Here is a 22398-nt window from a genome sequence, read left to right as displayed (position 1 = left end):
ATCAGCAAACACTGCCCTGCTCTGCGGGCTCAGGGCAGCAGAAGGAGCCCCCAGGGCTGCCAACAGAGCTGTTCTGGGAAGGGCACGGGGCCTTCCACAGAAGCTGGCACGGCCTCCCTGGGACACGTCCCGGCTGGTGGCCATCCTAAACCCACGGGTGTGACCCAGACAAGGAATGTGTGGGCCAGGGCACAAATGCTGCTCTGAGCCCTGGAGCCAGGGGAGCACTGACATCAGCAGGTGTGGCAGAGTCCCTGCCCAAGCATACCTGCTACCCCCTGAGCCCTGGCAGTGCTGCTGCCCATCTCCTGCCCCAGCCACCTGTGCCCCCGGGGGGCTTCTGTGCCTGGGGCAGCCAAAGCCCATGTGCACTGGGGGCTGTGCTCCTTCCTGCAGGGACTGTTGGCAGGAGCACCTGGAACAACTGCTGGCAACACTTGGTCTCAATCAGAAGCCCTACATCCTGAAATTATTTTCTCATTGAAGTAATTTCCTTCAGCACAAAAACACCTTAGTGGGGTAGGCACAGAAGAATCTGGCATTTAACAAGCCTCACTTCAGGAAAGCTTTACTTCCTGTTGCTCAACTCAAGTAGTTCCAAAAAGTTGCAAACTTCCCAAATTGATTGGGATGACCTGAGAAGGTGAAGAATTGGAATTTTGCTTCCCATCTCAAAGCAGCAACTCATTTGCATTAACCTCATCCACTGAGAGTCACTTTATAGAACATAACACTACACAGAGGCAAAAAAAGGGGCCATTCATTGGTTTGCAAACATCCTTTTCTGTGAAAGGATGATATTATCCAAATTCTCTTAAGGAATAAAAGCTCTCAAGAAATGAAAGTCCACTGAGTGTTACAAAAGTAGCCCAAACAAATGAGTAGATGGCAAAAGGGCTAATCCTCCCCCTGGTACAGTTATCTCAGTGGCCAGTAAAGTACAGCTCTCCCCTGTTGTTCCCTGCAGGAGAATCAGGACCATGAAGAGGAAAAGTCACAGATAGTCTTTCTGCCCTCCGTAACCAAAGCTGTGCCAAGCCACAGATGCTGCCTTCAAACTGACTCAAATTCCAGCCAAGACCTCTCACCTTCCAGACAACGCCTTCTCCAACACCCCACCAACACCAACTCCCCAAACTCCCCCAAAGAAGCTGTTAACACCCCGCCAGGACCCCCAGCTGTCCCCGTCCCTCCGCAGAGCTTTCCCACCCTCCAGCAGACGCCCTGGTTCCCTGCACGTGCTGTGGGATGGCCCTCAGGAGGATCTGCTCCAAGGCCTTCCCCGGTGGCAGCTCAGCTGCCAGGCCTGTGGTTCCTGGATCACCCTTCCCACCGAGCCTTCCTGTGCACGGCTGTCCCATTGGCACCTTTGCTCAGCTTGGACTTCTCCACTTAACCAGGACTGCTGGTCAGGGATCCAGAGCAGCCTGGCAAGCTCTTTCTCCAGCTCCCTCTTTACTCTCAGGGCAGGTAGAACATTCCACAGGAAAGCTACAGGTGCCACAAGGAGCAGGCAGCCTCAGGCACCTTTGGCAATGAAACAAGGCCTTTGTTTGACATAAGTAAGCACAAGGCATTCACATTAGTAAACAAGTAATTAGCACAGACAGACATAAGTACTTAGCACCAATTAGCATAAGAAAAACCTGGCTGGCCTAACTTGACATGAAAGTGACTTAACAAAAAGCTTTAGACATAGTCTACCAGAAGAACTAAGGGGAAATACAGAATCAGCCCAGTGCAGAGAAGGCATGAGGAAGACTTTGTGCTTTTTAGGGCATCGAGACTGCTTCTGGCCAGTATCTGGACATCAGCTTCAAGTATAGGAATCTGACACAGTGTATTTTGAACCCCCTGCCAATCAAATCATCTCAGCAGCATAAAGATGGATGGTATGTTTGATGCAATTCCTACATCAACCCACTGAAATTTATACGTGGCAGAGAAATATTTTAGTGGGGGGCAGACTTCTGCCCTCCTGCCAGGTCAGTAAAAGGGCCAATTTCTTTGAATGAGGGAGACCACTCAGGACTGCTGTATCCTGAGGGAACACCGTTGGCCTTGACATGTAGGTACCTGCACAAGCTTAAAATCAGCTGCCTCAGCTTCCAAGACCTCTCTTGGCCAGCATCCTGATGTGGATGCAGGACTGCTGCGAGGCACTGCTGGGACCCAGCGGGACAGGACCGGCTGTCTCGTGTCCAAGTAGCCCCCTCTGACACAGCCAGGGTCATCCCAAAACCAGACAAATGCTCATGAGTCAGCAGAGGGGAGCAAGGAGCACTGGGCTCCTCTCAGGGTATCTCAGCTGGGCTCGCTCCACAACACGGCCCCAGTTTAAAGCCTGCTGATGCCCAGCTGCCAGAAATGCCTACCTTGTTCTCTCCAACATGCACAGGGAGAGCCAATGAGCAGGACACGTGGGGAGGCAAACCTTCCAAGCCTTTTCTGAGGCCGGGGACACACCAAGACTTGCCATGCTGCCTGACCCACCCAGCCCAGCTCTGTGCTGGCCCTGGGCCACAGCAGCTTCCACCAAGCTACAGGCAAATGCATCTTGCCAAGAGTTGAAACACAGCAGACAGGGAAGATGTGAAAAGTGTGGGCGTAAAGGCCTTTTAATTCACAGCTCTCAAAGAGAGCTTTGGGGCTCGTGGCTGGACAGAGATGCTCCTGCTCACACCTCTGTCCAAAGTGGGGGAACACACCCTGCTGCAGGTGCTTGGCTTGGTCTCCACAGGTCCAGGCAGATGCCAAACCTGCTCTTCACAGCCTTCTCCCTTGCCCCGCCCCTCTGCCAAGTGCAACAGGCCTCAAGGACTGAAAGGAGCACAGAGAGCCAAAGGGGACACTTTTACCTACCTCACTGAGAGCTCCCTGAGAAGCACTTTCCTTGAGAAGCAAGCCCCTTTCCTCCAAAGGCATTTCCCCAAATGTGTAGCTTTCCTGGGGAACAGCAACACACTCTTAAGAAAAGCTGGCCAGGCTGAATGACTTCAGGTCCTTTCAGGACAGGCACTCCAGCTCTAGCTCGTATTCCCCAAGTGAGTTTCCAGGTGAAGGTTCAGGTGTGCAGCCCCAGGCCCTCTACAAACACAGGCTGCTCGCTGCCTCTTCAGCTGCCTCAACTCCTGCCTGTGGTCACAGCAGCAAAACCAGGCTTTTCCAGTCAGACACCAGAGCCCTGTCCCCGCAGGATGCTCTTGCCAGCACCTTCCAGGACTCTCTGCTGTGCACACAGTGCTTTTCATGCCTGCACCCAACAGGCTTTGGAACACAGAGCACAACCTGGCTGGCTCTGCCAGCAGCACACCCCAAACACAGGCAGAGGAAGAAGCAGCAGGGGTTGTTTGGCGGCCATGCCCCAGAGAAACTGGAAGGGTGCCCTCCCTCTGGTCTCACTTGCTTGGATTTCTGACTGGGTCTGAGGCTGGGGCTGGCATTCCTCAGCTGTGGGGACCAGAACCACACCCAAGATCCCAGCACTGTCTGACAGGGCTCCGGGCACTGGCACGGTCGCACTTCTGAGTCTCGGGCACAGTGCTGCTGCTTCATTTGCTCTTAGGCACACCCAAAGCTCTCTGTTAAGCCCAGATGGTCTCTGGTTCTGCCCTCTTCCTGATCCTGTGCAGGGATGGAGCACTGCTGTGCTTTCAGGAAGCTGCTCTTGAAACTGTCCAGCATTTCCAAGCTCCTTTGCTCTCTGTGGATGCTTGCCATGGAATCCCTCACAGCTGGGTTCAGAGCATCCTCAGGTTGGCTCTTCCAAAGTCCAGGGGCTCCAGGGTGCTCAGCAAGATCTGTAACTGCAGTGTTGTGGAACTGGACCTTCACCACAGGGACCTTTCCAGCCTGATTTGCCCTCATTCCTCTGTGTCTGTGCACAAAACACGGCGTGGAAGAGAACGGCAGGAGGGGCCTGTGTGTCCCAGGGCTCTGGATTTGTATTGCATCAGTTCCACAGAGATGCAGGCAAAGCGAGGAAGCCAAACTGTTTATTAATGGAAGGTGAAGCAAAGGGGTGAGCTGGGAGGGAAGAAAGGGGATGGGCAGGGTCTGAGGGCTGGAGGGAGGCAGCTGTCAGCAGGGAGGGAGAAGGCAGGAGCTATGGGAGCTTCCCACAGGCTCAGCTGTGCCAGTCATCAGCTGTGCCTGGAGCTCCAGCTGGTCTCCTCTGGTCTCCAGGTGGTCTCACCTTCCAAGGGATCTGGAGGTCTTAAAGAGACACAGGCTCTTCTGAGCCAGCAGATGAAAGTAGTTCTGCAGCTCTTCCTTCGAACATCACCTGAACAAATATGCTTATGTGGAGGGGCTGTTGTTTTCACTCAGGGCTTGAGGGGCTGGAAGAGAAAGGAACAGAGCCACTGTCAGAACCTGGATCTGCAGGAATCCAAGGAGACTTTCCTGCCAGGGCCGTCCCACCCAGCTCTTGCCATGCCCACAAGACAAGAGCAGCCAAGGGGATCAGCTGCAAGGTGCTGGCCATGAATCCCCTCACCCATGTCCCTAAAATCTCTGTGTGCTCTGCCCACACCACCCCTTGTCCACAAAAGGAGCAAAGCCCACCGCAGCCGGGGCAGGGATTGCAGCTCCCTGCCCAGGCATTGCAGCTCACCCGGCCAGCCCCCACTGACAGCCCGCTGCCGTCGCTCACCCTCACAGAGGGCCTGGAGCTCTTCCTTCTGCCCCATCAGGAACACCCCGACATACCTGGGAACACAGGCTAACCATAGCTAAGGCTGCTGTGGCTGTTATCCAGTTTGCTTTATGGTTAATAAGGTGAGGATTTAATGGATCTTTAACTTCCACTGCAAGGCAGACACATGGATTCAGAGCTATCACATGCTAACTATGTTCTTTTGGGGTTACTTTACAAATGGTATGTACTGTGACAAAATGATACCAAGGCAAATTTTCTCCCAACCTGTCATAGGTTAAGAAGATAGTGAGTTTTTTGGGAGGTTGTGGTCAAACCAATCAGTGCTTGGATTGGAATATTGGCACCTGGTTTGGCCACTGAAGGTGCAGACCGCCTCTGAGAATACAGGGAGTTAAAAGCAAGAACTCCCAGGAGAGCTCTTTCTTGGTCCTGGTCAGTGGAGGAGCTCAGAGCTCCCCTGCCCAGCTGGGGCTGGCTGGGGGAGGGAAGCCATGCGGCCGGGTGAGGTAGGCTGGAGCCTCGGGCAGAGGAGGGGGGTGAAGGCCTTGCAAGATGGAAGGGTGGAGGAGCCTGAGAAGCATCGGGCCCCCCTCCTACCCCCCTGGAGAGAGATAGAGAGAGAGAGAGAGCCAGTGCCTGTGCTGCCTTGAAATTCGGTATCATGGACTGGCATCATGGCCAGCAGCTGTGGGAGTCCTGGGCAGACAGAGGCGAAGATTTTAACCCCTTGGAAGAATAATGGAAACCTTACAAATACTGATCGTCCTGAATCAGAATGAGGAGAGAGAGAGAGAGATGAAGCATGATGAAATGGGCAAGTGCAAGGAAAGTTGGAAGAGGTGAGAAGAGTCCTGGGTGGGAAGAGATGATGGAGTGGCCTTGAGCTGGACTCTTTCTTGTATGGCCATGGATGGACCCATGTTTTTCCTGTGACCCGGAGACTGTATTTAGGGAGAGGCAGCACCTTGGAGTCAAGAGTGAAGCAGTGGAGTGAACAGAGATGGGTGAGGAGGGTGTGAGATGCCCTCTGTCCTCGGGGAGGGTTTGAGATCTCTGTTCACGAGGCCCCTCAGCCCCAGGGGGTGAAATCTGGGGGGACTGATGTCCCAAAGGTGAGAGACTGCTGCTTTTGGAACTGGGTGGAGCATCCTTAAACAGGGAACCCTAAAAGCAGTCCTGGCCCGTGTCCAGTGGTGAGAGCACTGGACATGAGGGGAGAAGTCGCGAGGGCCGATGTTCTCTGGGTGGTGCCATGAGTGGCACGGAAACACAGGAGGTTTCAATTGTGTTTCCGGGGGAAGCCTGTGGTGCAAGGGGGGACTCCTCTCTTCCTGATGGATTTGAGGGTTGATTATTTGAGGGGTGATGATGGACTGAAAGTTGATTATGTGAGAGATTGGTGACAGGGTGAAAATCTATGATGTTATTTCATTCTGTGGAGAAAATGGAGGGGAGGAGGAGGAATGTATTTGGAGGGATTTCATTCTTAGCTTTGTGTGTGTGTTCCTTTTTAGATATTGTAATTAATAAAGTGTTGTGTTTTTCCCTCCATCCCCAAGTAAGAGCCTGCTCTGTCCTGTTTCCGGGTCACATCTCCCAGTAACCATTTTAGAAATACACCTTTCATAGAGGCCCTGGCCCTGTGCCAGAGTCAAACCATAACAGCCACTAAGAGCACTGACCCTCATTGACACAGTGTGTGGCCACAGGGAAGGTGGAGAGAAACAAAATGGAAAATGGCACAAACAATAGGTTTACATTGTGGACAATATTAAAAACCTAAAATGCAGGGGGAAAAAAGAACAAATGCTTAACCAAACACAAAAGAATTATCAAAGATTATTTATATTACAAATTATTTATATTATACAGCTCATCTCTGCTGCAGCCCCGGCACTGCCACCCCCAGGACTGTGCCCGGCCCCGAGAGCACTCAGGCCCTGTAGCAACACCAGGGCCACCAGGGCAGCGGGGCAGGGCCACGGCAGCAGCACTGCCAACACCAAGTGCTGCTGCTGCTGAGCACAGCTGCTGTGCCAGCACTGATCTGCCCCCAGCTCTGCACACAGACATTGTTGCTGCAGCTCCAGAGGAAGCAACACAATGGCATCTCTGCAGAAAACTTTGCCAGGAGATCCTTTAGTTCCGTTAAAGCCACTGAGACTGCAGCCCCTCATTGATACGGTGTGTGGCCACAGGGAAGGTGGAGAAAAATAAAATGAGAGATGGCACAAATAATGACATTACTTTGTGGGCAATATTAAAAAAGTAAAACGAAGTAAAATAACGTCTAAAATAAAACCAAAAAGAAGTATTAAAAATTACTTTTATTACAATTGATTTGATGAAATTGGCCAGCAGTTTAATGTCCCTGAAAGCATCCAGTCGTCAGTCTCCACACTGCAGCCTTGAGCTCCTGGTTCCTCAGGCTGTAGATGAGGGGATTCAGAGCTGGAGGCACCACCGAGTATAGAACTGAAAGGGCCAGATCCAGGGATGGGGAGGAGATGGAAGGGGGCTTCAGGTAGGAAAATAGAGCAGTGCTGATAAACAGAGAGACCACGGCCAGGTGAGGGAGGCAGGTGGAAAAGGCTTTGTGCCGTCCCTGCTTAGAGGGGATCCTCAGCACAGCTCTGAAGATCTGCACATAGGAGAAAACAATGAACACAAAACAACCAAGTGCTAAACATATGGAAAACACAAGAAGTCCAAGTCCCCTGAGGTAAGATATGGAGCAGGAGAGCTTGAGGATCTGTGGGATTTCACAGAAGAACTGGCCCAGGACATTGCCATGGCACAGGGGCAGGGAAAATGTATTGGCTGTGTGCATGAGAGCAGTGAGAAAGGCACTGGCCCAGGCAGCTGCTGCCATGTGGGCACAAGCTCTGCTTCCCAGGAGGGTCCCGTAGTGCAGGGGTTTGCAGATGGACACGTAGTGGTCGTAGCACATGATGGTCAGGAGGGAAAACTCTGCTGAAGTGAAATATCCAAAGAAAAAGAGCTGAGCAGGACATCCTGTGTAGGAGATGGTGGTGGTGTCCCAGAGGGAATTGTGCATGGCTTTGGGGACAGTGGTGCAGATGGAGCCCAGGTCGCTGAGGGCCAGGTTGAGCAGGAAGAAGAACATGGGCGTGTGCAGGTGGTGGCCGCAGGCTACGGCGCTGATGATGAGGCCGTTGGCCAGGAGGGCAGCCAGGGAGATGCCCAGCAAGAGGCAGAAGTGCAGGAGCTGCAGCTGCCGCGTGTCTGCCAATGCCAGCAGGAGGAAGTGGCTGATGGAGCTGCTGTTGGTCATTTATGCTGTCTTGGCATGAGGATCTGTAAAAAATAGTAATCATGGAATAGCTGAATTTAGAGAGGACTTCAAATATCCCAGCCCAGCCTGGGGGCACTTTCCCCCCACTGCCTGCCCAGGGCTCTGCTGCCTGGAGCTGTCCCTGCCAGCAGCTGCTTCCCTGTGCCCAGGGCTGGGCCCTGCCAGTGCTGCCAGAGCCCAGCCCAGCCCTGGGGGCTCAGCTCTGCCCTGCAGACCCCTCCCAGCTCTGGCACTGCCCAGGGGCAGCTCTGGCTCTGCAGGCTCTGATGGCAACATCAGAGCAACCCTGAGGAGGCTGGAAACGCAGCACTGATATTGCCTCTAAGGGGCCCAGTGCTGATTTTTTTCTCTGCCTGGTTAATTACGATGTGAGCAAAAATGTTTTTATTTTTCTCACTTGAACTGAGATATTAATATCTATGTGCAATTTCCCATCCAGGCAACCCAGAGAAGTAGATTAAAAACGAAGTGTTTTCACTTTTATGCAGCCCCTCCCTTGCTCTGCTTCCTATATAACCTCATTTGAAATGTTCTGGAGTTAAATGCCATGCTGAGAACAATCCTGAACAATGCAGCATACTCACCACACAAGGAGAACACTTCCAAGCCTTACCAGCTGTCTTCTTCACCCCAGATCTTGTCCCCCAGAGCTGGGAGCAGTTCCCCGGGCTGGCTGAGAGCTGTCCCTGGCAGGCAGCAGAGTCCCTGCCCCAGCACAGCACCCTGGGCTGCAGGAGCCTGCTCTGCAGGACAGCCCTGGGCACCCCTGGCTGCTCTGCACAGGAGAGAATCAGAGAATGTACTCACAGAGTCTGCAGGCATTGGGATGTTCCAGCTTTAGGAGATGGCTCCAGGAGCTGCAGCTGCATTGTCCTGCAGCCAGAGGTTCCTGTGCCAAGGGCTGGCAGTGATTCTGCCCCAGGCACTTCTCAGCACCTTCCCAGCCCTGACTGATTGAAGCTCTCTGTGCCTCTGGGCTGTGCCCAGGCTGGCTGCAGGCAGTGCCCCAGCCCTGCTGGGCTGGCAGAAGAGCTGCTCATCAAGAGAAATGTGCTTTTGAAGCTCTTCTTGCTTACCAGGAGCTGCCTCTGTGCCAGGAGCCCAGCCCAGCTCAGCAGCACAGACACTGCACCAGGACTTTAATGACCCTCTGGGGCTTTGTGCTCAGGCCCTGAACATCAGTCCCTCAGAGGCAGCTGAAGAAACCTCTCCAGAACTCCAAGTCAGAATCCAACTCCAAACTTTCTTGGACTTTTAATGGGTCCCACTGAGGGACATGACTGAGAAAGTGTCCCCAGGCCCCAGGCAGAGCAGAGAACTGGAGGCAGTGACGAGAGGTGGGGACGAAGAGAAGCCAAGTCTTGGTGGCCTGGGGCACAGCAGCAGGGTCTGTGCCACCAAGGGCTGGGAGGAGACACCTTGTCCTGAGGCCCTGGGGCCTCCTGGCACAGCCCCAGCCAGGCTGGGTACTGTCAGCCCCTTGTCCTGCCCTCAGCATCCCCCCCTAGCCCACATCCCAGTGGCCTCAAGGATCTGCTGGAAGGAGTCCCTGGGGAGCCTTGCTCAGGAATGGCCCTGGGGGCTCCTGAATGCTCCCAGGGAATGCAGGTTTTTCAAAGGACTTTGGGTTTTGGTTTATCTTGACTTTCTGAGAAGTTTGTGCAATCATGGCCTCCAATTATCTGCTGTAATTAGTCCCTGGAGCGGCTTTGTCAGTAACAACACTCAGTGGGTCTCATTAATACTTCAAGGTACTTCAGTTATTTTAAGGCACTCGATGTTTCCCTTTTGATGCAGATTCTGTGAGAGGTTTGTGCAATCATGGCCCCAATTATCTGCTTTAACGAGTCCCTTGAGATCTTTGTACTGACACTCAGTGGGGCTCATTAATACTTTGAAGTACTCAAGGTTTTTAAAGTACTTTGGATTTTCCTTTTCACACCGAGTCTTTGAGAAGTTTTGGTGCCATCCTGGCTCCCAATTCTCTCCTCCAAGGAGTCCATGAGGAGCCTGTGTTGGGATGGAACTCAGTGGGACCCATTCATGCCTTGACACACTTTGGGGTTTTCTTCTGACTTTGACTCCTGGACAGGTTTGTACAATCTCCTCTCAGGTCCTGAGGTTCCAGGGCTCAGCTCCAAATGCACCATGGGGCTTGTTAGCATCAAGCAAGTCCTGCCAAACCATGGCTCTGCCTTGATTTACCTCCACTCTAGTGCAGTTCATTAGGAGGGTTTCCTTTTTCAGTTATGGAGAAATATTTCAAAGAGCTTCTAGCAAGTATGTATTCCTATTTTAAAGGGTATCTTTTATGGCTGTTCTTACTACACAAGAGGTGATTGCAGCATTCAGTGACTGATACTGATCCAGCAGGGACTCTCCTAAGGAGCTCTGGCCTGCTCAGAGAAGCTGTGCCTTGAGGTCTGACGCAGCATGGACAACCTTGCTCCACATTCCCCAAGCCCATTTTGTCTCTCCTCACTCACCTGGGACCTGCTTTGCTCAAAGAACTGGCTGTACACAGCCAGAGAGGGGTCATCTTCTATTGTGTTTTGAACCAATCTAAAACTCCTGAGTTTCCCCAATGAAAACAGACATCCTCCTCAAGTGTGTGCCAAGCCCAAGCTGCCACCAAGGAGGTTCCCCTTCCCTAAGGCAGAACCCTGCAAGGAATATTTTAGACACACAGTAAGTTCTGCAATAAACACAAATCCAGAGTTTGCTCAGGGCAGAATTAGACCAATTCCTGAAGGACAGACCAGCTTTGAACTCCTTGCAGCTGAAAGCTCCGAGTTGGGAGGTGTGGGAGAGACGCAGAAGTGAGGGAAGGGAAATGCAGAGCACCCAGCAAGTGCTTCTGTGCAGACAGGCTGTGGGGAAGGGCACTGCAGAGCTGCCCTGGGCCAGCTGGGAGGGTGGATCATCATCCCAGTCTGCACTGGGCCATTGCAAGACACTGTTGGATGGACACTGCACCGACCCCAGCGTGCCAGCCCCTTGCTCAGGGCTGCTGTCACTGCCCAGAGCCAGAGGGGATCCCTGGCTGGGGGCTTGTGCCATGGCCACCTGCCCTGTGCCGCACTGGCCGCTCAGGCACCAGGAACCAGCAGCAAAGGGCACTGCCAGGGCCAAAGGCCAGCTCAGCCAGACAGAAAGGGGCAGTGCTGGCACTGTTTCCATGGCAGCCCTCACTGGGGGTGACACCTGGGTCACCTGTCCTGGCCCCTGCCATGGAAAGCCCTGGCAGGGACTGAGGGCACAGACACTGGCACTGAGACACTGCTGGGCCGGGTGCCGAGCACAGGGCTGAGCACGCAGAGATGGTTTTGTTCTTGCTGAGCTGCAACAGAGCCAAGGCCTGTCCTGCCCCTCCTCCAGCCATGCTGGGCAGGGGCTGGGGCTGTGGGGGAGCTTGGCAGGGGACACAGCCAGGACAGGTGACCCCAACTGACCCCGGGGATACCCCAGACCACAGGACATCATGCTCAGTGTATGAAGTGCAGGGAACAAGGAGAAAGGGGGGAATGTTGGAGTGAGGGTTTTTGCCTTCCCAGGTAACTCTTAGGCAACAGGGAGCCCTGTTTCACCAGTGGGCAGGGTCAGTACCAAAGACACAGACACCAACTTCAGGAATACTGTAATTTCTATAATTCACAGCTGCAAAGAATTACAAAAGGATAATCTCAGCAAAGCACATAATCATTAGCAAAGTACAAAAGAAGCTCAGCAATCCATCCAGTCATTACTAACAAAGATTGCCTGCAATGATTAAAGAAAGATCCATCACCAGTTACCCTCAGACTTTACCATCACCCAGATCCACACATCAGCTGGGGCAGACAAGGACTGCAGAGCCACTCCCAGACACTGGGAATTCCCGCAGGTGCCTCCACCTTTGCAGGCAAGGAGCCTCCAAGCCCACTGTGAGAGGACACAGCTTTTACACTGTCAAACAAACAAACTGACATCACTGCTAGTGTGGGAACATCTGGTTTCATTCTCCTCTTTGGTTTCTCCCAAAGCCTGGCCAAGGCTCAAGGAGGAATCAAGGGAGTTGACTTTGATCCTTCACTCCCAAACAAGGCCAGATGGGGCCTTGTCTGGTTTCTAAATACAGAAAGAGAAATCCATGTTTTATCAAGGAGCACATCCACTGATCATGTTGTTAATAATGCTTTGTTAGTGAGTGGATACAAATATAACATTTATTTGGAAGGTTCATCTAGAGATGAACTTTGCCTCCGGGCCTGTTCAGGCCTTGATCCCAGCCTGTTCAGGCCTTGCTACTTTGATGGGTCCAGAAAGCTACAATGAAGTAAAACCTTCATAACCATTCTTTCAATAGCACAGTTTAGATTTACATATTAGGCATAAAGGCATCTCCCCTTGTGCTTCAATTAAGTGCTGTTAAATTTCATTACTCAGAGCTATTCATGTTCCTTTTCAAACATGCCTAAAGAGTTGCTGTTATTCTGTTATTTATCAAATGCTCTCTTTTCTTGAGACTGTCTCTTTTAAGACAAGTCTCAATACTCCACCTCCCAGCACAAAGCGTCACAACAACTCTAACATGGAATGTTAGAGTGCACACCAAGTGCACACACTGCAATGATGACAGACACTGCCACAAATGCATTTCACTGCAGCCTCCAATTTGGCAGCCCTGAAGTCAATCCCACCAAGAAGAATTTTCTTCTTTCTGCCACTCTTCTCCTGCTCTTTCTGTCAAGGTGATTGCTGACTGTTGGCCTTCAAACCCATCACTGACAGCAGTGCAACATTCCTGTCCCATGACAGCCCAGGCTCCTCCTTGGCCAGCAAGCAGATAATCCAAGGCCATGTGGTTCTGTGGAGTCCCCATTTGTGTTTGTTGGAGCCCATAGGATGTGCTTATTGGACATTTTAACAGCATTATGTGCTACTTCTTCTAATAATCCATCCAGTCAACTCCACAGGACGGGGCAGCACACATGGAGCACAGGATGAACCAGAATCTTTTGCTTTTTGAAACACAAGGCACTCCATGGGGGAAAAATGTTCTCTGGGCCCCAACTCTTCCTTGTGCTTGTTGCTGAAGGACCCAAAATGGTGGCCCTGCAGCCAGGAGTGGGGTAACACTGACACTGACCAGCTCCAGCAGCCCAAGCTCTACTGACATTGGGAGTGATGGTAAAGCACAGAAATCCTCTCACACTGTGGCCTCTGTAACTAGAACAGGCTTCGGTTTCTCCTGAAGGGAAATCTTAGTGAATCCTGTTAAACGGATCATTGTATTCCTGTGTTTTCTTGAACTGTCCCTTCACTGACAGTTACGAGTCAGAGCCCATGGACAGAGTTCTGGCCACCCCACACAGTGGGCCCTCCAAGGGAACCCCATTCCTCCCAACTTCAGCAGAGAACATACCCAGCAATTAGTGACATGGAGTACTTTGGCTACCCTGATCTTGAAATTTTCAGAACTAATCATTAAATTTTGATGACTAATCCCATGGTGAAACACTAGAGGTGTTTGTGGCAAACAAAGTTTCTGGCTGACTATCAAGGTACAACTTACAGACATCAATAGTACTTTAGTGACACCTTTCTTCACTCTTTTTTCTCAATGTCATTCGAGTTAGGAACAATAATTCTGTTGTCCATGGAGCTGGAGCCTTTTTAATTCCAGAATAATGCCTCCAAGGTCCTTTGCTGTTCAGCTTTAGCACGGTGTCTGTGGGTAACAAGGCTTGGTGGGGCCCTTTCCCCTTTGGCTGGAAGGGGGCCGGGTCCCAGTCCCTGAGGGCACCCAGGCTCCTGCAAGTCCCTCAGTGTCACAGCAGCCTCCACATGGAGCCTTGTGGATCAGAGCATTTTCCAAAGGGGCCATTGGGGCAAACAGGGAGATTTGGTCTGGCAGGATGTGTAAAACAATCTCCTGTAATATCTATTTGTTCTCACACAGAACACTTGGCTGCAGGGACATATTCCCATTGTTCCTGCCCAGGTTTCAGGATTCAGTGTTGTCTTTCCTAGGAGCTGTTCCTTCAGCTGCCTCAGGAGGGCCTTTTGGCTTCCGGGCCCACACTCTGGCTCCATTGTTAGGACTGCTGGATCCAAACCCTTTATCTCCACAAATGGTAATGACTGGAGGTGGATCTCCATTTTTCACAATCGTGCTTAAAATTGCAATATCAATAATTGTGCTACCCTGTCATGGGCTTGACTAATCCAATCTTATTGACAATTGTTTAACAGAATTACTGTAATTTCTCCTTTATATTCTACATCAATTCCTCCTTTCCTCCTGCCATGACATGAACACTTTTCAAGGCCAAGCTCCAAGCGAGCAGTTACCAAACCAAAGTGTCCTGGAGGAATCTGAATTCCTGTCTCAGTATTGATAGCTCTCATTTGCTTGTGATGTATCCTAATTAATTCCAATGCATGAAGGTCCAGCCCTGCAGCCTTTGGGCTGGCCCTGCCAGGGGACATCAAACCCGACAATTTCCAGGCAGTCCAAGCCTCACTGCCCATGGTTGTAGTTGCAAATTGGGTGCAGCCATGCACAGCCAGGGGTTTCTATTCCTTCAGTGGGCCATTGTAAAGGGTATGGAGCACATCTGGGAGATGGGTTCTCCATGGGGACAGGTTCCCATCTCCTCATGTTTTCAAATGCTCTTTTAACAACCCCTTCACCCGTTCCACCAATCCTGCAGCTTGAGGATAGTCTGGTACATGAAAAACCCTGCAGTCTTACTCACAGTGTTTTTCACAGTAACAGACAAAGCACTCTGCATCACAGTATCAGCAAACCCTGTAAAAACAGACAATTTTATCCCCTCCTCCTTTGTTCATTGCATACAATCTCACAAAGTTTACCTCTGACATTAGGGTCCTGGCCAATTCTTTCCTGTAGAGTGATTAATGTTACATCCCTGGGCAGCCAAAGCTACCAAATTAGTATTGTCAGCACTATTTCACATTATTACTATTTTATACGTAGATATAGATATTGATATAGAAATATAGATATAGCTAGATAGGTATAGACATACATATAAAATATATATATATAAATATATATATTAAGGTCTTATTATACTATAAATATGTACATAGTTATTTATCATATTAATATTTCACTTGCACAAATGCATCGGAGCTCAAAATTAAAACCTTCTTCTGTTGCTCCATGTGGGAGCATTCCAACAATAATTGTTCCTTCTGAAGGTGCTGTTTCCAATGTACTGTTAACAAATTCATCTTTGTCTGCCCAAACCCACAAGTTCTTTCCCTTTTCTGTATGCAATTTTTGGATGCATTTTAAGACATCCAGGGGTTCAGCTTCTTTTAACCAACTGCCCCACTGCTCACACAGTGCTGCGACCTCAGCCCACTCCAGAGCCAGCCAACTCCAGGGAAGGGCTTCTCACCTGGGAATTTCTGATGGCACTGACTCCTCACATTTGCATTTAACAAGTGACATTTTGTTGTGATCTGGCCAGACTCTGCCAGTTTTGTTTTACCAGTGGGCAGGGTCAGCACCAAGACACAGACTCCAACTGAAGGAATCAGTGTCATTTACTGCAGCTCAAAGCAGCAAAGGATCACAAAAGGAGCAGCTCAGCAGTGCACCCAACCATCACCACCAAAGATTGCCTACAGTGATTAAGAAAGATCCAGCATCTGTTCCCCTCAGACTTCACCATCCCCCAGATCCACACAGCAGCTGGGGAAGCTGTCCCAGCCAAGGGCTGCAGAGCCACTCCTGGACACTGGGAATTCCTGCAGGTGCCTCCAGCCACAGGTGAGGCTCCAACCTCGCTGTGAGAGGGCCCAGCTCTGACAGTGCTGAATGAACAAACTGACAGCAGTTCTAGTGTGGGAACATCTGGTTTCATCCTCCTCTTGGGTCCCTCCCAAAGCCTGGCCAGGGCCCAAGGAGGAACCAAGGGAGGTGACTTTGATCCTTCAGCCCCAAACAAGGCCAGATGTCAGATTTCATGGCCCTGTCTGGCTTGCAAATACAAAAAGATCAATACCTGTGTCACTAATGAGTGGCTACATCTATCACAGTGCTAATGACCATTCATATTTCATCAGTGAGCAGATACAAAGATAACCTTTGGTTGGAAGGTTCATCCAGAGGCCACCTTTGGCTCAGGGCCTGCTGTTCAGGCCTCACTCAGGGCTGTTGTCCAGGCCTTGGCACTTCAGGGACATGGTTTAGTGCAGGGCTTGGCACTGCTGGGTGACCAGCTGGGCTGGATGAGCTCAGAGGTCTTTTCCAACAGAAAGGATTCTGTGATTCTGTGATTCTATCTGCTGAATTCAGCTAGGTCCATGTTAGCAGCACTCATTTGCTCAGAAAGTCTCCTCTTGCTCAGCTCTTGTGGCCTGAGGCTGCAGCTCCTTCAGCTGCTGGTGCTAAGCTGCTCATGCTGAACAAGACGACTTGGAGAGAAGAACACAGTCCATGCAATTCCTTCTGGGACATGGGGAGGGGAGGGTGTGGAAACAGGAGCAGTGTTTGCTGTGGCCTCCTCTCTGCCCTTCAAGCCTTTCAGCACTTTGAACCAGCCAGGAGCTTTCTCCAAGAGTGCAATGGAGCAGCTGTTCCTGCTCTCATGTCTTGACTCTCTCCAGTCTCTGACCTTGCCTGGCTTTGTCCCTCTTGCTGTGCCCTCTGTTCCCCCAGGGCTCAGTGGCTGCTGCCCAGGACTGTGGGACTGGCACAGATCCAGTGGTCGAGACCCTCCTTGCTGTGGCCTTGGAGCTGCCTGGGCACAGCAGCCTTTTCCATCTGGAAGCTCCCCATGGACTGGGTGTCCCCAGCTCCGTTCCTTGCACAACCTCCAGGAGCCCAGGGCTGCCATCTCAAGTCCCTGCTGGCACTGGGGGCTCCCAGGTGCCTCAGGCTGCTGTGACACCGCTGCACACAGGAGGGAAGAGTGGCAGGGGCTGTGCTGAAATGTCACTATAGGACACAAGACGACATGACGCAGAGACGCTGTTGCTCTCAAGGCAGGAAAAAGGGCAAGTTCATTTTTTCCCTCCAACATTTATAGATTTCCAAAGGTGACAGTGGATTGGAGGGTGAAAGTGCCACCTCTCCAAGGACAAACAAACAGTCCATCAAGTTTCTCCTCCTCCATAAAAGAATGCAAAACAGTAAGTTGTTTGCAGAAAGTGTGTGAGAAAGTTTGGTACAAGAATGCAAACATCAGAACACTTAGAAAATTTTAAAAAGTCAAGGCGACATTGAAAGTCAGCTCCATGCACTGCTGCTGCTGCTGTGGGGCGATTTGTCCAGCCCTGGCCCAGAGTCAGGGATCAGATCCAGGCCCTGCTGCTGCTCCCTCGGGATCAGCCCCAGTTTGGGTGTTGCTGTCAGGGCCAGCAGGAGCGGTGGCTGGAGCAGCGGGTGCTGACAGTGCCCCAAGCCCCGGGGCTGGAGGGGTCCCTGGGCTGGGCTGGGAGGGAGCTGCCCCTTGTTCTCCCTCTGCCCCAAGCAAAGCCAGGCCAGGCACAAATGGGGCAGCACAGCCACCAGGGAGCCTGCGAGTCTCTTCCAGCCCTGGCTGCTCAGAGTTTGGGCCTTGGAGCTTCAGGTGGCCAAAGGCAGCTGCTCCTGGTCCCTCTGGGTGTGCCCCCATGTTCAGCAGTGCTGCTCCATCAGTCTGTGCCCAGCAATGGGGAAAAGCCTCAGCCCTGCAGGGCCAGGAGCTGCCGGGCTCTGCCTGAGCAGCTCAGCCAGCAGGAATGGAGCTGCTCCACATGGGAACCAGGAGCAAAGGGCTGCAGCACCTCGTGCTGGGGCAGAGCCCAAATTCTGAGAGGGAATAACGGAGTTATTCATGTGCATTGCTGCATTGGCACTGCAGGTGCTGTGCCTACAAACACAGAGTTCAAAATGTGCAAAAGAATTCTGCAGCTCTTGACTGGATCAGGATGTCAGCAGTGCTGAACTCCAGCTTAGTCCAAAGGAAACACTTCACACCTCTGCTCATATCTGCTAGATTTTTTTCTTCAGGGTATCCAGAGAAAAGTAAACAGAGGAGGAGCCTACATTTTCATTGTTTATCAGAAATGTTTCTCTTTTTGCTGTACATTCCTTTTTAGGATGATTTTTCTGTTAAAAAAAGGAAAAAAGAAAAAAATACGAAATATAAAAACAAAAAACAAATGTGTAGTGAAAATCTTCTCTAACTTTGGATTAAGAGGGAACTGGTATTTTTAAAAAGAGAACTCAGTTACTTTGGCATGGATCTATCTTACTGACATCAACATCACTTTTTTAAAAGATTCTGGGTTTTGTTTGCAATATTAAGTTATTTTAAATTGTGGTTGAATCAATAAGAAATTGAAAGATGGATTGTGTATGACTGTGTCTTGAGTGTAAAAATATTGCAGTTTGGAATTTGGATTTAAAGTGTTGCAAATGAAAGTTATAAATCCCAATGGATTGTGTGACAGCAGCTTTTCCTAGAGGATGTGCAGCACTCCAAGGACTTCATCAGTGGGGTTGGGGGTACTTGGACCTTTGTCCTGTGCCACTCTGAGATGTCATGGAATGGAACTTCGCCTGCCACCAGCCCAGGTCACCCTCTGCCACCAAAGCTCCTTGGACCTTGTGCCCCCAGGCAGGCACAAAGTGTTTGTGCTGCTCCCCCTTTTGCACAAGCCCACAGAGAGCTGGGATTTTTCCAAGTCTTATGTCTGCGTTGGGCCATATTCTTAAAGAAGCAGCAGCCCAACCTGATGAATATGGTGAGTTATATGGATGGTTGTGAGCTCCACTTCCTGCCTAGAAATCCTGAAACTGCTTCTGAATGCTGCTCCTTCAGCTCTGGGACACCTTCTCACACAGAGCTGGGAAAAAAATCTCCTGGCCACCAGTTAAATGGCGAGTTATGCCAAAGTTAGAGCTCTGTGGGAAATCTCTATCCATCCCTATCCTATTAATATACCAATATGTGGGGCTGTGCATGGATTTGTCTTGTGTACAAAGGAAGGAGTGTGCAAGCAACGTGATTGACACTTTCACTGTCCGTGTTCATCCCATACCCATGGATACAGAGACACCCAAGAGCCCCTGGCACACACAGACCCTTCTGTCCCTGGATACAGAGACATCCAAGAGCCCTGGCACACACAGACCCTTCTGTCCATGGATACAGAGACATCCAAGAGCCCCTGGCACACACAGACCCTTCTGTCCCTGGAGGATGGAGCGTGGTGGGTGGGGGTGGTTGGTGGGCAGCGAGTCCCGGACAGCAGGCCAGACCCGGCTCCAGCCCTGCCAGGCCCTGCCAAGGCTCAGTGCAGGATCCTCTGGAATGGGAAAGCCATTCAGCCTTGTCCCTGCCCAGAGGGGCAGTGCTGGCCTGGCAGCACAGGTTGTTTTCCCCTCAGGCTGCAGGAGATGAGAACACAACACTTGCCAGCACTGAGTGCGAGGCACAGCTCCGGGTGCTCCCCATGAACCTCAGCTCTGGGAGCACTGCCTGCCCCAAGCTCCAGGGGCTGCAGTGGGAGCCCGGCTGGGCTCTGCCCTGGGACCATCCTGCAGGGACAGCTGGAAACAGGGAGCATTCAGCTGCCACAAACAGCCAAGCCAGTGCTGCAGGGCAGCTGCTCCAGCCTGGACTGCACTGCTGTGTGCTGTGCTCTGGGGCTGGGGCTCCCCACACAGGGGACTGGACTGGAGTGCCAGAGGAGACAGAGAAGCTTCAGCTTCAGCCTCACTGAGGTGGGTGCATTGGCTGGGAAGAGTGGGGAGGCTCAAGGGGATTCACAGAGCTCATCCAGCTGCAAGGAAAAGGAAAAGGGAGTGGGAACTCAGCAGTGAGGAGAGCTGAGGGCTGGAGAGTGGCTCTGAATGATACTAAAATGCCACTGGACCTCTGAGACATTGCTGCTCCTCAGCCAGTGACAGCATGAGTCCCTAAACCTGGGGCTTGGCCTTCCTTGTGGTCAGAGGCATCAAGATAGGCAACAGAGTGATGGAGACAGCAATGGGCTGGGAATTCACTGGGGGGAAAAAAAGGGAGCATTTGAGAAGTAAAAGGCAGGTGGGGGAGAGAACTGTTCAGAGAAGGGCTGAGCTACAGCTTGAGCAAGCTGAAACATGTCATTTGGAGTCCTCCCAGATTGATTTCATTTCAGAAGGTATTGAACAAGTTTAATTTTTGGGAGGTGTCATGTTTTCCCTTGGAGGTGTACACTCTGCAAACTTGAGCTGCGTTGCCAAAATGCTCAAGCAAGTCTGTGCTGCAGGTGACACCATTTCTTCTTTGGCTGATTCCGGCCCGGTGCTGAGCTCCAGCAGAGCCCTGGCAGAGCCCAGAGCAGCCTCAGCATCCGCAGAGCCCGGCTGCAAGGAGAGAAAGCAGAAACTGCCCATCAGCTGAAAGCTCCTGTCCCCTTGTCCCAGCTGCCCGTGGTGCCCAGGCCATGCTGGCTGTGCCCAGAGCTGTGCCCAGAGCTGCCCATCAGTGCTGCCTTGGGGAGCAGGGCAGGAGGGCAGGACATGTGCCCAGCCTGCAGCCAGCCATGGCACATCCACCTGCTCAGCAGCTGCCCAGAGCAGGATGCTCCTGTGCTCGCTGCCATCTCCCAAAAGCTCTGATCCCACCCTGCCAAGCAGACGGGGACCCACCTCATGCCATCCACGGCTGGAAAAAAAGCTGGTCCCAAACGATGTCCTCAGCCTGCTCCAAGGGCACGGCCCATCCACGCCGCAGCTGCTCCCAAGAACTTCCCGATCCAGACTGGACCAACCAGAATGCTTCCTCTAGAAAAACAAACAACAAATTGTTGAAAATAGATTACAGACAAAAAGGGAAAAAAAGAACAAAGGGAAAAATCATATCTCTGTGAGGGGATTGAGGAAGGCCCAAGGCATGCCAGGGAAAAACCCAGCCATGTGTGAGCAAAGCCCAGGCTTCCTCCCTTCCCCCTGCACTGTTCCCCACAATAACCATGATCCCCAAGCAAACAAGGGCAGTGGAGCAGCCCAAGCCCTTCCTTGCCTGCACAGCAAAGCAGCCCCTGCACAGGTTCTGGAGTCCCACCTCTGCTCCCACCAGAGGGGTTTGTTTGTGTTGGGCTGGCTGCCCCAGCCCCATCCCCAGCCTGGGGCACGGTGGGTGCTGGGGGCTTTTGGCAGGGCCAGGAGCCCACTCCCATTTCGTACCCACCCCAGCCCATGCCCCCAGCCCTGCCAAAAGCAGCTGGGCAGCTGACTGAAGGATCAGTTGCATCCATCCCAGCAATGAGTGGGGTGGGAACTTTTGGGTTGAGGCCAGGCTGTGCAATGCCCAAATCTGGGAGCATCCCCCTGCATGTGGACTCCTCTGTAAATTTGCTGTGCAGCCAGGCTTTGAAGAAGGTGCCAGAATTGAAGTCCATCATCTTAAGCTTACCAGTGGCCAGGTCCAGGAAGAGGCTGTCATCCTTGATGTGATCCTCGCTGTCTCCTGCAGCAGCAGCCCCACCTGGTACAGCTTCTCTGGGGGCTCCTTCTACTTCCCTGGGCTCCGACCAGGCTGTCAGGGTTCTGTCCAGGGCCCCAGCTGTCAGGGAACCAGGACAAGCAAAACCAGCTTGGATGGTGGCCACCAGTGCTGGGCAGAGCAGCTCAGCTCCAGCACAAGGGCTGTGTGCTCCCATCTGATGAGCCCTGGGCAGTGACACAGGCAGGACAAAAAAGTCTGGGGTTCCTTTGCTTCTGATGGCCAAGGCATGAGTGCAGCTGTAACTTACCGGGGCTCTGCAGCACAGTGTGCCTGTGGCTCTCTCCCTTCTTCTATGGCAGATGAATATCCTGCATCCAAGGATGACAGAACACCTCTTCTAATGAGGGTCTGTCCCAGTCCAGCATGGATAAACACCGCCTGATCAGATCTTGGCATTCTGGGCAGAGAAACCAGAAACCGCTGGTCAGTTGGAGAAGGCTCCTGTTGGCTTTGCCCAACCATTCCCTGCCCACTCCATGCTGGATGTGCTCAGAGCTGGGCCTAAACTTTCCCATCAGTTCCCTGTTTGGAGGCGAGCAGGAGAGCAGGACATGTGCCACCTCCTCAGCAGCTGCCAGAGCGGGATGCTCCCGAGCCCGCTGCTGTCTCCCAGCACTGGTATTGCACCCATGCCCAGAGATGAGGATCCACCTGGAGAAAGCCGTTGTGGCAGCGAGAGCTGATGGTCCCAGCTGATGTTCTGGTCCCTCCTGAAAGGGTGCTCCCCGCAGACCATCTGGTGCAGCACAATACCCAGGGACCAGATGGTAGCTGGCTTGCCATAGTACCAGCCAAAATGGGTCCATTCCGGGGGGCTGTATGATGGTGTTCCTATGGAATACGGATGGAGCTCATCAGGGGGATGCTGCTGCTCCCAGAGGCTGGCCCCAGCATCCCTGGGCGTGCAGGGGCTGCCCCAGTGG

The 22398-nt window shown here is 52.1% G+C and overlaps 1 protein-coding gene across 1 annotated transcript; it reads right to left on the bottom strand.

The window, feature by feature from the left end:
- Window positions 1–6969: 6969 nt before the first annotated feature.
- LOC135305633 (olfactory receptor 14J1-like) lies at window positions 6970–7955 on the bottom strand. Its single transcript, XM_064429371.1, has one exon. It carries the CDS (start codon window positions 7953–7955, stop codon window positions 7023–7025), a length of 933 nt encoding a protein of 310 aa, XP_064285441.1. The 3' UTR covers window positions 6970–7022.
- Between the last annotated feature and the right edge of the window lie 14443 nt (window positions 7956–22398).

This window comes from Passer domesticus, chromosome 8 (genome assembly GCF_036417665.1).
Source record: "Passer domesticus isolate bPasDom1 chromosome 8, bPasDom1.hap1, whole genome shotgun sequence".
NCBI classification, from domain to species: Eukaryota; Metazoa; Chordata; class Aves; order Passeriformes; family Passeridae; genus Passer; species Passer domesticus.
The sequence above is the reverse complement of the archived record's forward strand: the minus strand, read 5'-3'. Positions and strand labels throughout refer to the sequence as shown.